The following is a 15,156-nucleotide window of genomic DNA, read 5'->3' as shown; positions in this document are numbered from 1 at the left end:
TTTCACTGTTCTTCTGAGTTTATGTCTTTTAATTTTTAATTCATTTTTCTTAATGGGGTTTCAGGAGGGTGTGAATGTCAACATGTTCAACCACCATCTTTACAAAACTACACTGTGCATCTTATTTCCACAAAGTTTACTGGAGGAGGAGGGGTCTATTTGTTTGGTTTTAGTTTCTGGTTAATTTTTTTGGCTCCCACCACTACCACCAGCCCAAATTTTCTGAACTGCAAGCCTTCAAACTAGTTTTCTAAAGAATGCATCCAAGACTGTAAACCTTGCTCTGTGTTCCACCTTCTGCCACATCGCATAGACCCCGCTAAGTCTCCTGACTACTGTTGTTCATTTCTAAACCATCTGCAGCATCCACTTTGTGCTCTCTTTAACTCAGGAGCTATTTTAAAGTGTATTAATTTATGTAAGAAAAAAAATGTTCTTTCAGCCAACATGCAAGTCAACAACAAAAACAGCAAAACCCAGCCACAGTCCACCTCAGGAACTTCCAGGCAGTGGAGAACTCAAGGACCCCATAGGCCACATCAGATCTCTTTCCCCTTCCTTCTTCTTCTCTACAGACCAATTCCACTTGCTGTTCTTTCTCCTTCTAAACTGACACCACCCAAACTACTTGTTGAGGTCTCAGACCACTGAGAAACAGGGCAAGCCCTTTATCAATGTACACCCCCAGACAGCTTCTGCTCAAGGCAGTCTCTCAAAGCGTGGTCCACATTCAAGGGCTGGGCATCACCATGGATATCCACAATCAGACACTTTGCTGTAGAGCAGAAACTAACACAATATTGTAAATCAATTAAATTCCAATAAGAAGTTTTTAGAAAATCAATCTCTGAGAGTTAGGCCAGAAAATTACTCATTTTACACCAGGTTATTCAGACATATGGCAAAATTTAAGAAGCACTGATTGCAAGGTAGAAACATGTAGATAGAAAAGCAACTTTCCATGAACATTTAAGGATTTACTTTAAGTTTGTGTTAATAAAGGCATACCTTGGAGATACTGTGGGTTGGGTTCCAGACCACCATGATAAAGCAAATACAGCAAGAAAGCAAGTCACATGAATTTTCTGGTTTCCCAGTGCATATAAAAGTTGTTTACACTATAGTCTATGAAGTGTGTAACAGTATTACGTCAGGGGAAAAAAAAAAGGAAAAACTTTATTTAAAAAATACTTTATTGCTAAAATATCTTAGCCATTATATGATAATGCAGTGCTGCCACAAACCTTCCATTTGTAAAAATTACAGTATCTGCAAAACAGATACAATGAACCACAATAAAATAAGCTGTGCCTGTAATGCATAACTCAAGTTCTTTTCCCAGAAATTACTTCACATAGTCCTTTGCATAGTTATAAAAGACCTCATTTAAGGTCAAAAGCAAGACCAATCTAAAACTATACTTCATGACAAAACCCACTGGAAAAATAATAATAATAATAATAAAAATTTAAAAAAAATAAATAAATAAAACTATACTTCACTAACCTGTCACAACCTCTTGAGAGTCCCGTGGACTGCAAGGTGATCAAATCAGTCAATCCTAAAGGAAATCAGTCCTGAATATTCACTGGAAGGACTGATGCTGAAGCTGAAACTCCATTACTTTGGCCACCTGATGTGAAGAGCCAACTCATTGGAAAAGACCCTAATGCTGGGAAAGCTTGAAGGCAAAATGAAAAGGGGGCAGCAGACGATGAAATGTTTAGATAGCATCACTGAACAATGGACATGTATTGAGCTAACTTCAGGAGACAGTGGGGGATAGAGGAGTCTGGTGGGTTACAGGTTTGATCCCTGGTCTGGGAGGATTCTACATACCATGGAGCAACTAAGGCCATGTGTCACCATGAATCAAAGCACCCTAGAGCCCATGTTCTGCAACAAGAGAAACCCCTGCAGTGGGAAGCCCACACACAACTAGAGGAAGCCCACATGCAGCAACAAAGACCCAATGCAAACAAAAATAAATAAAAATTATTAAAAAAAAAATTCCACAGGCATATTCAGATTTTCCCCAGATCGCCTGCTCCTACTTCTTTAGTAATTTGCCAAATTCATATTTATAATTTATGCTATCTGGAGAAAAGTGCAGAAACCAGCACTGCTTGCAAATAGGAAGCCAAAATGCCCACTAGGAAAAATTTACACAATAGACGGAGCAAAGATGAATGTCTTGGTGTACACATACTAAAGAAACCAAAGTTAAAAGGAAACAACCAGGGACTTTCCAAAGTGGTCCAGTGGCTAAGACTCCGAGCTCCCAATGCAAGGGGGCCTGGGTTCAATCTCTGGTCATGGAACTAAGATCCCACATACTGCGGGGCAACTACGCCCATGTGTCACAGCTAGAGAAGCGCCTGTGCCACAGTGAAGACCTGGAACGGCCAAATAAATTTTTTAAAAGTTCATTTGCTTAAAAAAAAAAAAAAAAGAAAGAAAGAAACAACTAGGTATCAAGAGCAAAACTAAAGATAAAAAACAAGTTCATGTTTCAAGACCTGATTGCTCTCAATCATATAAATGATTGTTATCACTGCATACATTTATTATCATTATTATTTACTTATTTTTGACTGTGCTGGGTTTTCATTGCTGCACGGGCTCTTCTCTAGTTGCATCAAGTGGGGGCTACTCTCTAGCTGCAATACATGGGCTTCTCACTGCAGTGGCTTCTCTTGCTGCAGAGCACATGCTCTAGGGCTCGCAGGCTCAGTAGTTGCAGCTCCCAGGCTCTAGAGAGCAGGCTCAGGAGTTGTGACGCATGGGCTTAGTTGCCCCGCGGCATGTGGGAGTCTTCCCGGACCGGGGATCAAACCCCTGTCTCCTGCATTGGCAGGGGGATTCCTTACCACTGAGCCACCAGGGAAGCCACATATATGTTTTCTAACTGGTTATTTCATATGATTTTTAGCAGAGACATACAAGAGCCTCAACAGTCTGTGTCTAGGACAACCCAACTTCACCTGCATGAATACACCACACCTTCAGCCACTGAACCACCTGCAATTATTTTTAAAGGCCCTGGTTGGAAGCTGATGCCACTTCTAAACTCTGACAGATCTTACATGCCTGTTTCTCACAGGCAGCTTCTCACACATCACAGGGGGCTTATATGGGGTGTCCTATCTCAAAGTGCCTAATACACCATGGCGTCCTACCAGCACTTCCCAAACCAGCAGCCCCAGGATACAGATATGGCCATTACTGTTCAAGTCTGAAAGAGACCAATATGAAAGTCAAGTGTTTCCATTATCTACCCAGAAGAAAAGAGAATACATTATATAAACACAATCTTTAAATATATCTCAATTATAATGGAGTTTATGCTGAAATAGTAGGAACACAGGTACAGTGTAAAAGCTACAGATCCAGCTGAAGATAGGTTAGAGATCTGCTGCAACCGCAAGAGAAGTGCCAAGACAGAGGTCACGGGGGGTGAGGAGCAGGGGTCAGAATAACTGGGGAAGGCTTCACAGCGGGAGGAAGACCCTGGAAGACATGAACTACTTGGACAGGGGACGAAAGAACCCCAGAGGCGGGCAGCAGCATGAACACGGGCCCAGAGGCAGGAGTGAGGATGGCGTGTGGCAAGGCCATGACGACAGCAGGAGCAGAGCCCGGGCCCTGGAGACGCCCGGGAGCTGAGGGTGCAGAGGGGCCCTGGGGACGCAGCAGGGGCGGCCCGAGAGCCCTGATGGGCTTCTTCTCCACGGGGTGCACTTTCTGATGCTGAACAAAGCTGCTGTACCACTTGAAGGCTTTCCCACACACCTTACACTCATAGGGCTTCTCTCCGGTGTGAACTCTCTGATGCTGAATGCAGGCGATCTTCTGGCTGAACGCCTTCCCACACTCCTTACACTGGTAGGGTTTCTCCCCGGTGTGGATGCGTTGGTGGACGATAAAGAGTGACCTACACCCAAAGCCTTTCCAACACTCCTTACATTTATAGAGCTTCTCCCCTGTGTGGAGCCTCTGGTGCTGCAGGTAGGCGGCGCTCCGACGGAAAGCCTTGCCACACTCCTTACATGTGTAGGGCTTCTCCCCCGTGTGGATCCTCTGGTGCTGGGTCAAGGCGGTGTTGGAACTCAGACCTTTGCCACACTCCTTACATTCATAGGGTCCTTGACCAATGTGATTTTTCTCGTGTACGATACAGTCGTAGCTGGACTTGAAAGCTTTGCCACACTCCTTACACTTGAAGGGCTTTTCCCCAGTGTGGGTCCTCTGATGCCGAAGGAACTTTGAGTTGTATCGGAAGATCTTGCCACATTCTTTACATTTGTAGAACTTCATGCCGCCTCGGAGTATCAGATTGGGATTCAGACTGAAAGTCTGCCACACTGCCTTGCGTTCAAAATCCAAGTGCTGAGACACGTTCGTGAGAAGCCCTCCCACGGGCCTGCCGTGGGCCTCTGTGCCCTCAGAGGCTTGCTGCTCTACCGCCGGCTCTTCTGTCTTGATGCCCCTCTCACCACCTGACCAAAGAAACCACAAGTTTCCTCATTACTGAACTGGAAGGGAAACGGGTTCCAGCAGTCCTGGTTTTCTCTTCTAGGATGCGATATTTCAAAAATATACCATGAGATGGTTATGAGTTTCCATAAAGGAGGATGAGAGAGATAAGCAAAAATAACAGCATAAACTGGACAAGTGATGACACTGCAGTCCAGGAAGTGCCTCTTATAAGGAAGGGCTGGGGAATGAACCAGGGAAGGTGAGGTGGGCAAATGAGAACTTCAAGAGTGGGAAGGAAAGGAAGCAGGAGGGGAAAAAAGAATGGCAGAGATAAGAGGGAGCAGAAAGAAATTCAAACAGGCTTTAAAAAAGAGAGAAAGGGAGACCCTCAAGGAGGTAAAAGACATCTGTGAGATAAAGGGGAGCAGCTAGCAGCCCGGAAACACCAACAGAGAAATGATGGATCCCAATGCCCCACCTGGAAGCCAGGAAACCACCCCCAATTCTGAATTCTAAGTAACAGCCAGATGACTCTACTTTAAACATTTCACATAATATTCTGGGATAAAAGATTCTTTCTTTTAGGAAGTCAGAGGGAACATAAGGTGATTGGAGAACTATAGGCCACTGTGGTGTCACCACTAAAAGAATCACTTTTTACAACATTACAGTATGTGTGAGAAGTGAGACCTGAAAAGTTTCTTCCTAAAGTAAAGAAAACCCAAGTAATTAAACCTTCCAGGACTGACTGGTAAGCAGACTCTGGAAATTTTAGGATGGGTGGATGTGTCTTGAGAGTGTGGTATTGGGGGAATAGTCTTGCCCTTTCCTCTATGGCCCCATTTAAAACAAATTCATTGTAAACCACAACATTATGGAACTCTAAAATACTAAAAATGATATAAACACTAAAAAGGCAAATAAAATTATAGCTATGGTACAAATCAGTCTGATGCACAGAATCACACTTTCCTTAAAGTATGGCTGAAACCCTACCACCCCACCATGAAAACCATCCTTACAGGTTCGGGTCGGGAACTCAATACGGGTCAGTGAGTGTACAGAGTCAGCTACAGGGAGCTTTGCTCTCCACTGCAGAAGAAACATTTCCAGTAAACCAGGAAGGCGAAACCAGAAGGTGCTAAGTCCCCTTACTTACCTGGACAGGTGCCTCTCAAATCCTCTGCTTCCCAGGGATTGGGGTCCCATGGAGCTTCCCCTCTCTCCAGCTGGGAGATCAGATCGGGTCTGGGGAATGGAGACACTACTCCAGCAAGAAAGAGAGACAGACAAGTTGAAGGGAGACATCCAGAGCTGTTACTGAGATCCCTCTGCCCACCCCAAGGCAGGCAAGTTGAGCTGGGCGGGGAGAAGGGGGCTTCTTGGGGGACCAATGAGCCACACAGGGGTTCTGAGGAAAGGGTCCAAACTACACTCCGTGGAAAGATCAGGGAGACAGTGATTCTCCCCAGGGAGAAAGTGCAAGCTCGCCCTGACTCAGAAGAAAGGACATCCCCTCAGGAAGGATGAATGTACTGAGATCCTGGGAGGCTCCTGCACACAGGAGAGGGCCCACATCCACGACACTGCAAGGACGGAGGAACTGAGGCCTCCTGGGGGCACCCCAAGAGTCCTTTCCTTCAGGGTCCAAAACCATGCTCTTCCATGGGAAGGAATAAAGTCCAACTTCAAAGCCAGAGGGAACCTGGGATTTCCCCACCCAGCATCTCCACAGAACCCTAAGGACTACTAGAACCTCCAAGACAATTGAGGAGGACGTCAACTATCAGAGCACCACTGAGAGACCTTACCCAGGGAAGCCACGTTTGCATAATTCTCCAGCATCACCTCCCTGTACAGGGCCCTCTGCGCAGAGTCCAGGCTGGCCCATTGGTTCTGGGTGAAGTACACAGCCACGTCCTCAAAGGTCACTGGCTCCTGAAACAACAGGTTCCTGCTCAAGCTCTGAGTGAGGGCCAGAGGGGGCCAGTGTGAGCTTCTGGGAAGAGGTGGACCTGCCAAGGTCTGTGACTTAGCCCCGTGGAAGGCCTGTTCTATGGACAAGAGCACTGGCTCCCACCTTCAAATGTGGAACGCCAAGGCTGTCCCACCTGCTCAGCCCTGCGGCTCCAAACTGTCATCCCAACCTCACAGCCTGGCATCCGGGGCTCTCCAGGCTGTGACTGTATCAACCGCTTATGTCCCTGTCTCCATGGAGCTGTCTCTCTAGAACCCACTGCCCTGAGGTACCCATAACCTGTCACCTTATTCTCTGTACCCCAACTACTCTCCCCGTCTCCTCTCAGCCAAAGCACATGTACGCCACCGCATGTATTCCCTGATCCAGTTTCTCCTTGGCCTTCCCTACCAGCTTCCACTACACATAGAGAAGCCACTCCTTAGAAAGAGCCCCAGTACAGCTACACGTTAAAAAAAAGAAAAATGAAATCAGAACATTCTCTAACATGATGTATAACAAAAAAATCAAAATAGATTAAAGATCTAAAGGAAAACATAGGCAGAACACTTTTTGACATAAATCACAGTAATATCTTTTTCAGTTCGTCTCCCAGAGTAATGAAAAGAAAAACAAAAATAAACAAACGGAATCTAATTACACTCAAAAGCCTTTGCACAGCAAAAGCCCAAAGTGAGAGAAAATATCTGTAAACAATATTACTGACAAGGGATTAATCTTCCAAATTTACAAACAGCTTATGCACTCAATAAAAAAAAAATTTAATCAAAAATGGGCAGAAGATCCAAACAGACATTTCTCCAAAAAAGACATACACATGGCCAAGAGGCATGTGAAAAGATGCTCAGCATCTTTAGAGAGACTATTAGAGAAATGCAAGTCAAAACTGCAATGAGGTATCACACGGTTCAGAATATCCATCACCTAAGTATCTACAAACAATAAATGCTGGACAGGGTATGGAGAAAAGTGAACCTCCCTACACTGTTGATGGGAACGTACACTGGTACAGCCTCTGTGCAGAAGAGTACAGAGGTTCCTTACAAAACAAAAACAAAGCTACCAAATGACTTAGCAATCCCACTGCTGGGCATATATCCAGAGAAAACCATAATTCAAAAAGATACATGTACCCCAGTGTTCACTGCATCACTGTTTACAACAGTCAGGACACGGAAGCAACCTAGATGTCCATCAATGGAGGAGTAGTACATATATACAGCGGAATATTGTTGCTGATGTTTAGTAATTCAGTCGTGTCTGACTCTCCTGCGACCCCAAGGGCTGTAGTCCACCAGGCTCCTCTGTACATGGGGTTTACCAGGCAAGAATACTGGAGTGGTTGCCATTTTCTCCTCCAGGCAGTTCTCCTGCGTCTCCTCCATTGGCAGGCGGATTCTTTACCACTGAGCCACCTGGGAAGCCCGCAATGGAATATACTTGGCCATAAAAAAAGAATAAGATAATGCCATCTGCAGGAACACGGATGGACCTAGAGATGGTCATATTGAGTTAAGTCAGTCAGACGCAGAGAGAGAATCTCATGATATAGCCTATATGCAGAATCTTTAAAAAGAAAAACAAGATACGAAAGAACTAAACAGAAACAGACTCACAGACTTAGAGAAGGAATTTGTGGTTACCAGAGGGGAAGGTCAGTGGGGAGGGAAAGAGTGGGAGTTCCGGACTGACATGTATACATTACTATGTTTAAAAGAGATAACTGACAAAGGCCCACTGCACGGCACAGGGAACTCTGTATATTCTGTATATCTGTATATTCTGCAATAACCAATATAGGGAAAGAATTTGAAAAAGAATAGATACTTGAATACGTATAACTGAACTGCTGTGCTGTGTGCCTGAAACTAACACATTGCTAATCAACTATATTACAACAGGAAACAAACATTTCTTAAAAAACACTCCCAATATTTCACAAATTTCTTTTCATTCCTTCTTACCATATTAGAAAGCCAGCTCTCTTGAAGGAAACCTGCAGCCTGCCTATTCTGGCCTCTTCTCTGAACCGCACATCTTTAGAGAGGGCTGGCTGTGTGCTGTCCCTAGGCATGGGCACATCCCCTGCCCTGTGTCTTGCGCTTCATCCCACTCGTGGAAGTTCACTCCTCTCTGTCTTCCCGGGCCACCTCCATCATCCCAAGAGTGACGAGAACTCATATTCATAGACTAGACCCTAGGCACCAGGCTCTTGGGTGGGTACTTCTAAATCTTGTCTGTCATTTACTCTTTACAACACAATATGAAGTCAGAGTTATTTACCCCCATTTTTCAAAGGATGAAATTAAAGTTCAGAAAAATTCACTACTTTGCCCCAAATCACACAGCCAGGAAGTGACAGAGCTGGGACTTCAACCCAAACTTGTCAAACAGCAAACCTGGGCTCCTCCCACATAGCGAGCTGCCTCCGACACGGGGTTCATGAACTTCTCCAAACACAGAGCCAACCCCTGAACCTCCTCATAACCTGGTGTCGCCCCTGTCTGGAGAAGATCTTTTCACACCCACAACTTCCAAAATCAACAGTCAATCTATCTTTATCATGCTCCCTCCAGGCCACACGGGACCCCTCCCCCAGACTAGACTGAGGGATCATCTATTTCAGAACAGCACACATCATTCTAGAAGCCAGAGCCTCTGCATCTTCTGAGACACAAGAACAGTCTCTAACGGCGTCCACTGCCTACCCTCTTTGCTTCTATGGACAGGCTGCCCCATGCAGACCACAGAGACTGGACTCCCAACCTAGAAGGGGTTTCCAGTCTTCTGCACCTTCTCACGTTGATGACCCCACAGATGATTCCACCTCCTGGGAGTCTCACTAGCCTATGCAGTCAGCATTCTTTTCAGCCGATGAAAATGAAAACACCTACCCACTGGGGCTCAGCTAAGCCCCTGATTCTCTGAATGTCCCAAACTCTCCCGGCAGCCCCCAAAGCAGCCTGTGCTCTGGAGACAGCACAGGGGACAGGGAGAAGGGAACACTCTCACAACGGCTGCTGGAGGAAGCAGGGAAGAAACACATCCCCAGGATAAATGCTGGTAACTGCTCCTAGCTACTCTCCTCGCTCTAAACTCAGGTCCTTATGAGGGGGTCCTTTTCAAACCAGAACTAGGAAATTCAAAAGGAGAGAGTGAAAGAAAAAGAACATAAAAGAACTAATTTAGAAACTTCTCAAAGGAGAGCTGACCCTTAAACTGGGCAATGACAAAGTCCATAGGTACCCTGAAATAGTTGAGCCCAAAATCCAAACATCAGATAGAACCACGATGTCCTGTGAGTAATCACCGATTCAGCAACAAGGCATTAAGGGCTTCTGAGGACAGTGGCCACAGTCTGGTAGGAAAACCGATCTTCACTCTGCTTCCCGGAAGTCAAGTCTCACTTCCTCACATCTCCAGAGCTGCTCTCACAGTCTTCCCCACCCAGTACCATCTTCCTTGACATGCTGTTCTTCCCACCTGCTTTCAAATATTCCCAGATATCATGAGTCCAAAAAAATGCCCATTATTAAAGGGGAACTTGGGCTTCCCTGGTGGTCTAATTTATAAGAATCTGCCTTGCAATGCAGCGGACACTGGTTCAATCCCTGGTCTGGGAAGATTCCACATGCCGTGGAGCAACTAAGCCATTGTGCCGCAACTACTGAAGCCTGCGTGCCTAGAGACCATGCTCCACGACAAGAGAGGCCACTGCAACACAGAAGCCCTCAAACCGCAAACAGAGAGTAATCACCGCTCACAACTAGAGAAAGCACCACAACAGCAGAGACCCGGTGCAACCAAAAATAAGTAAAACATGTTTTTTTAAATAAAGGGGAACTTACTATTTTAAGACAGTTAGGTTGTTGATATAATTTTCCTCTTCCTGTGGATGGTCCCTGTGTACCTCACTTTATTTTTCTCCACTGTATTTTTTCATCATCTGACAAATTACACTTTTATCGGGTATCTCCCTCTCACCAGAATGTAAGCCATGAGGCAAGGATTCTGCTTTCTTCATTATTGCTTTCCTAGTGCACAGTAGGTTTTCTTAGTAGCTTTCCCTAGTGCCTGGCAATAGGTAAAAGCTAGTAGTAGCTTTTCCTAGTGTCTGGCAGATCCAAGATGATTAATATGAATCTGGGGAAAAATTAATTTCAAAAATGGTTCGATCACAAATACAATTTTTACACGTATGAAGAAGGTCAGAAAAGAACAGCAAATACCACTTTCACAGTGAAATGCCAGGGCACATCCATTAAAGCTGATGGCTGATAATTTACCATGCGCTGAGGTTCTACTTTCGGTAAAAGGCTGGACAAGCAGCATAAATACAGCTAACAAAGTAACATAAATATCTTTGCTTGCAGATGAAATGGCTATCTGCCTAAAAAATATCCAAGACCCAAGAAAATAAATGAAAAACATTTAAAACTGACAAGATAATTCATTAAGTTAGCTAGATATAGGATACATGAACCAAAATGATTAGCTTTATTAAATATCACTATGAACGATTAAAAGACAAAATGGGAGAAAATAAGATGCCATTCATATGAAAAGAGCTAAGAGTAGACCCAACAAAAACCTGCAAAACCAAGATGAAGAAAACAAAATGATTATTAAAAGAAATAAAACAGGAACTGAATAAATTAGAATATACAGTGTTTCTAAATGGGAAGAATCAAACTTGTAAAGAAGTCAATTATCCCCAATTTTGCCTATGATTCCAATAAAATCAACTTCTCCACCAAAAAAAAATCAATGGGATGAATGCAGAGGCTGGGGCTCATTTAAAGTCATCTGAGAAAAGTAAGTGTGACAGACTACCTGAGAAGGTTTTGAAGGAAATACATTTTTGAAAGAAAAGATGGGAGGGAATTGAACCCTACCTGAAAAGGACAATACTTCAAGCAAATGAGAATATAGGCCACAGACAGTGAGAAAACATTTAAAGAGACACACATAATAAAGGACTATTATCCCAAGTACACAAAGAACTCTAAAAACTCAACAGAAAAATGAAGAACCCGATTAAAAAATGGGCAAAAGACCCAAACAGAAATCTCACCAAAGAAGTTATACAGATGGCAAACAGGTATACGAAAAGATACTCTACAGCATATGTGTTCAGGGAAATGCAAATTAAAACAATGAGATACCACAACATACCTAGCAGAATGACCAAAATCCAAAACACTGACACCACCAAATACTGGTGAGGATGTGGAGCAACACGAACTCTCATTCACTGCTAGTGAAAATACAAACTGGTACAGTCACTTTGGAAGACAGTTTAACAGCTTCTTACAAAACTAGAATAAACACATTCTAACCATATGATCCAGCAATCATACTCCTTGGTATCTCCCCAATGAGCTAGACGTATGTCCACACAAAAACAAGCACAAGGATGTTTACAGTAGTTTTATTCATAATTGCCATACCTTGGAAGCAACGAAATGGTCCTTCAGTAGGTGAATAAACTGTGGTACAGTCAATGGGATATTATACAGCGCTTTAAAAAGCTATCAAGCCATGAAAAGTCACACAAGAACCTGAAATGAATACTACTAAATGAATGAAACCAACATAAAAAGGTAGGATACCAACTACACAATTTTCTGGAAAAACCAAAAAGATCGACAGTTGCCAGGAAAGGAGGGCAGGACACAGGATTTTTAGAGCCCGTGAAAAGCCTCTGTATGATACAACAATAGTAAATACACATCATTATACATGTGTAACCCATAGAATGTACAACACCGAGAGTGAACCCTAGTGCAAGCTATGGACTCTGGGTGACTATGATGTGTCAATGGAGGTTCATCAATTTGAACTAATGTACCACTCTGACAATGGGCTATGCATGTATGGGGCCAGAAAGCATATGGGAACTCTGTGCTATTTGTTTAATTATGCTATGAACCTAAAACTTCTCTAAAAAAAAAAAAGAAGTCTACTAAGAAAAGAAAAGGGAGGGAGCTGAGAGAGCAATACTTAATCTCTTACCCAGATCGTAATATCCTCCAAAATGACTCATGTTCTTTTGCAACCAACTCACCACCATGGGCCAAAATCTTTTTAATATATAAATCCATCCCTTTCACATGCCCTGCTTAAAATCCTTTAGCATCTTCCTACTGAACTCAGAAGTGAAACCTGAGTCTTCATAGTGACCTCCGAGACACTAGCTGTGCCTAGTTTGTCCCACCTCACAATGAATTACTTCCTCTAACCTCTCTCTACCCTAGAATACACCCAGCTTTCTCTCCTACCTCAGGGCTGATGCATTTTCTACAGTCTGGAAAGCTCAGCTTTGGCTCTCTCTCCAGTAGTTCTCCATCCTATTTCTACCTCATCCTTGAGGTCTCAAGCTCACGTGACCACCTCCATGAGGGATTCCCTGATGATCACCTTCAAAAGGAGCTTCTTTGAAGCTTCTCAAATCTGAGAGGGTGCATGAGAATCACCCACAGAACTCGCTACAACAGATTCCCGACCTGACCTACCCTCCTCCCCAGTATAATTACTGATCTAGGATGGCACCTAGCAAATTGCAGTTTTAATAAGCACCCAAGTGATCCTGATGCTGCCCAGCTGTGGACCTCACTGTTAGGAAGCACTGTACTTGAGCAAAAGGTACTTATGATATCAACTTACTTGTTTTTGGTAAAAGTACCCTCATGAGAAAGGAGAACTCGTCTGCATTACTCAGCCCTAAGTGCCTAGTGTCTGAAAGCACATATGGAAGGAACAATGCAGGTCTCTCTGGGATACCCCTACTATTTGAGGAACAATCTCTTCAATTAAGAATTTGTCTCAAGCTGTTTCTCACCTAGCAACCTTATCTTTTTTGCTAATCCCATATTTCTAATTTATCCCCCACCCTCAACGTGTTTCCCTCTAGATAAGGTTGTTTTCTATATCTGTGCACACAACTTTTATTTGTACAACATGATCTGGATTTTCACATTCTGAGGGAATTTCTTGACCTGGGTCCCCCCTTTTCTACTTAAATCTATATGTCCAAACTCTTCAGGCTCCACACAAGACTCTAACCTCCCCCACCACGTATTTACAACCTTAGCCCCGGGGGATGGACTCAAGAGGGAAACCACAGCCTGGCCAAGTGAGGCCTTTTTGGTCCCTTCCTAATGACCTGATAGCTACTGTGACTTTTAAGACTGAAATGAAGGCAGGCTCACCTGAGGCCAAGTGGTTTGGAGCATGGCTGATGTCCCCTGGCTCTGTGCACTCTTCCCGGTTTGGAAAAGCAAGAACCTTAAAAGCTAAGAGAAGAACAGCCATGAGCGCAATGGTCCCTTTTCTACATCATCACCCACAAACGCTCAGTCTTCCATCTCATTGCCAGCATTGGCAGGAGTCTCTACCAGCCCTCCACTGGCTGATCGCCGCCACCTTCTCATGAATTGCTCTAGCTGGTATTCGGGACAATCCACCACCTGTCTCCTCTGCCCAAGTGCGCTACTGGGCCCATTCACACCGAGTGGACCGAGACACACATGACGAATTCGGCCCCTACAGTGCTGGGTCTGAACAAACTTAAAAACCTAAAAAACTGCTTATGGGGACCACGTCATTGACTCCCAAAAGTGCCTACAGAGAGGAAACAAGGCTGGCTGGATTTGGACTGAGTGAAATATTCATGGTCATATTAGCTATCAGGGCACGGGAGACCCCAAGAGGCTCTCCACCCAAGCAAGCAGGAGACCCCAAACATCAGAAACTTCAGTACCGGCCACAGGGGACTGTTGGGCCAACTTCTTTTAGACAAAAAAAGGATCCCGCCTCGGTGGGCAAGGAACTGGACCAGGGCTCTGGGACCGCAGCCACCTCTGCGGATTCTGTGAGGCCCAGACGCCGGGGCATCCGGTCAGAGGGAGGCGAGTTCAGGGGCAGCGTGCTGACGAGGCGCTAAGGAAAACGAGGAAGCCGGCGCCTAACGGGACTGACAAGAAGAGCTCGCCAGAATTTACCCTCTTTCCCTCATAACCCCTAAAGGGGGTTCTCTCAAAGATCATGCAGAAGCGAGAGCCGGTGTCCACCATCCCTCTAGGCTGCCCATCTCGGTGGTTCCGGCGGCGCGACCTCACGTAACCCGAAGGGGCTGGGCTTCGGACAGGCGCTTGCCCGTGACGTCATTGGTGGGCGCGGTAACACAGAACTAGAGGCTGGTCGCTCCGCCCCTGTGCTCCAGCCGCTGAGCCGATCAGAGTTTGGGTTTCGCGGCACCTCTTAATCTACTCAGATCGCGGCCTCTGGGCCCAGGTATGTGCTGTGTGCTAAGTCTCTTCAGTAGTGTCCGACTCTGCCACCCCCATGGCTCCTCTGTCCAAGGAATTTTCCAGGTAAGAACACTGGAGTGAGTAGCCATTTCCTCCTCCGGGAGATCGTCCAGACCCAAGGATCGAACTTTGGGTCTCCTGCATTTGCAGGCGAATTCACCACTGGTCTACATGAGAATCCGGTGCAAGCGGCTGAATGGTTGCAGTCCTGAGGATTTCCCAGGTGTACACTACTTGTGGTTGCCATTCCAGATAACAGGTACATTGCGCCAATGTGCCCACGCGGCCTGGGCCCTGTGCCTACACCGCTGTGGGAGAACTGGAAGTGGGAAGAGTAGTGCCCACCATTTCAGTGGCCAGATGTGTACGGGTTGAGAGCGTCAACCA

General features: G+C 45.1%; 1 protein-coding gene and 1 long non-coding RNA gene across 6 annotated transcripts in view; one reads left to right on the top strand and one right to left on the bottom strand.

The window, feature by feature from the left end:
• Positions 1 to 1,175: 1,175 nt before the first annotated feature.
• LOC133045644 (zinc finger protein 621-like) lies at positions 1,176 to 14,690 on the bottom strand. 2 transcript variants are annotated; one of them, XM_061127843.1, is made up of 5 exons: positions 14,461 to 14,690; positions 13,669 to 13,752; positions 6,291 to 6,417; positions 5,639 to 5,743; positions 1,176 to 4,499 (listed from the first exon to the last, which is right to left on the bottom strand). In XM_061127843.1, the coding sequence occupies exons 1-5, from the start codon at positions 14,530 to 14,532 to the stop codon at positions 3,448 to 3,450; spliced, it is 1,440 nt and encodes a 479-aa protein (XP_060983826.1). In that variant the 5' UTR covers positions 14,533 to 14,690; the 3' UTR covers positions 1,176 to 3,447. The 2 variants fall into 2 exon arrangements, with proteins under 2 accessions (XP_060983826.1, XP_060983827.1); XM_061127844.1 differs by having other exon boundaries at positions 14,220 to 14,564.
• LOC133045650 (uncharacterized) overlaps positions 14,642 to 15,156 on the top strand; it is a 23,442-nt gene continuing 22,927 nt past the window's right edge. For all 4 annotated transcript variants that reach the window (XR_009690300.1, XR_009690302.1, XR_009690301.1 and 1 more), the window contains exons 1-2: positions 14,642 to 14,832; positions 14,920 to 15,028. This is a non-coding gene — a long non-coding RNA (uncharacterized LOC133045650). The remainder of the gene's footprint in view (positions 14,833 to 14,919; positions 15,029 to 15,156) is intronic.

The sequence above is a fragment of the Dama dama genome, chromosome 24 (genome assembly GCF_033118175.1).
Source record: "Dama dama isolate Ldn47 chromosome 24, ASM3311817v1, whole genome shotgun sequence".
NCBI classification, from domain to species: domain Eukaryota; kingdom Metazoa; phylum Chordata; class Mammalia; order Artiodactyla; family Cervidae; genus Dama; species Dama dama.
The sequence above is the reverse complement of the archived record's forward strand: the minus strand, read 5'-3'. Positions and strand labels throughout refer to the sequence as shown.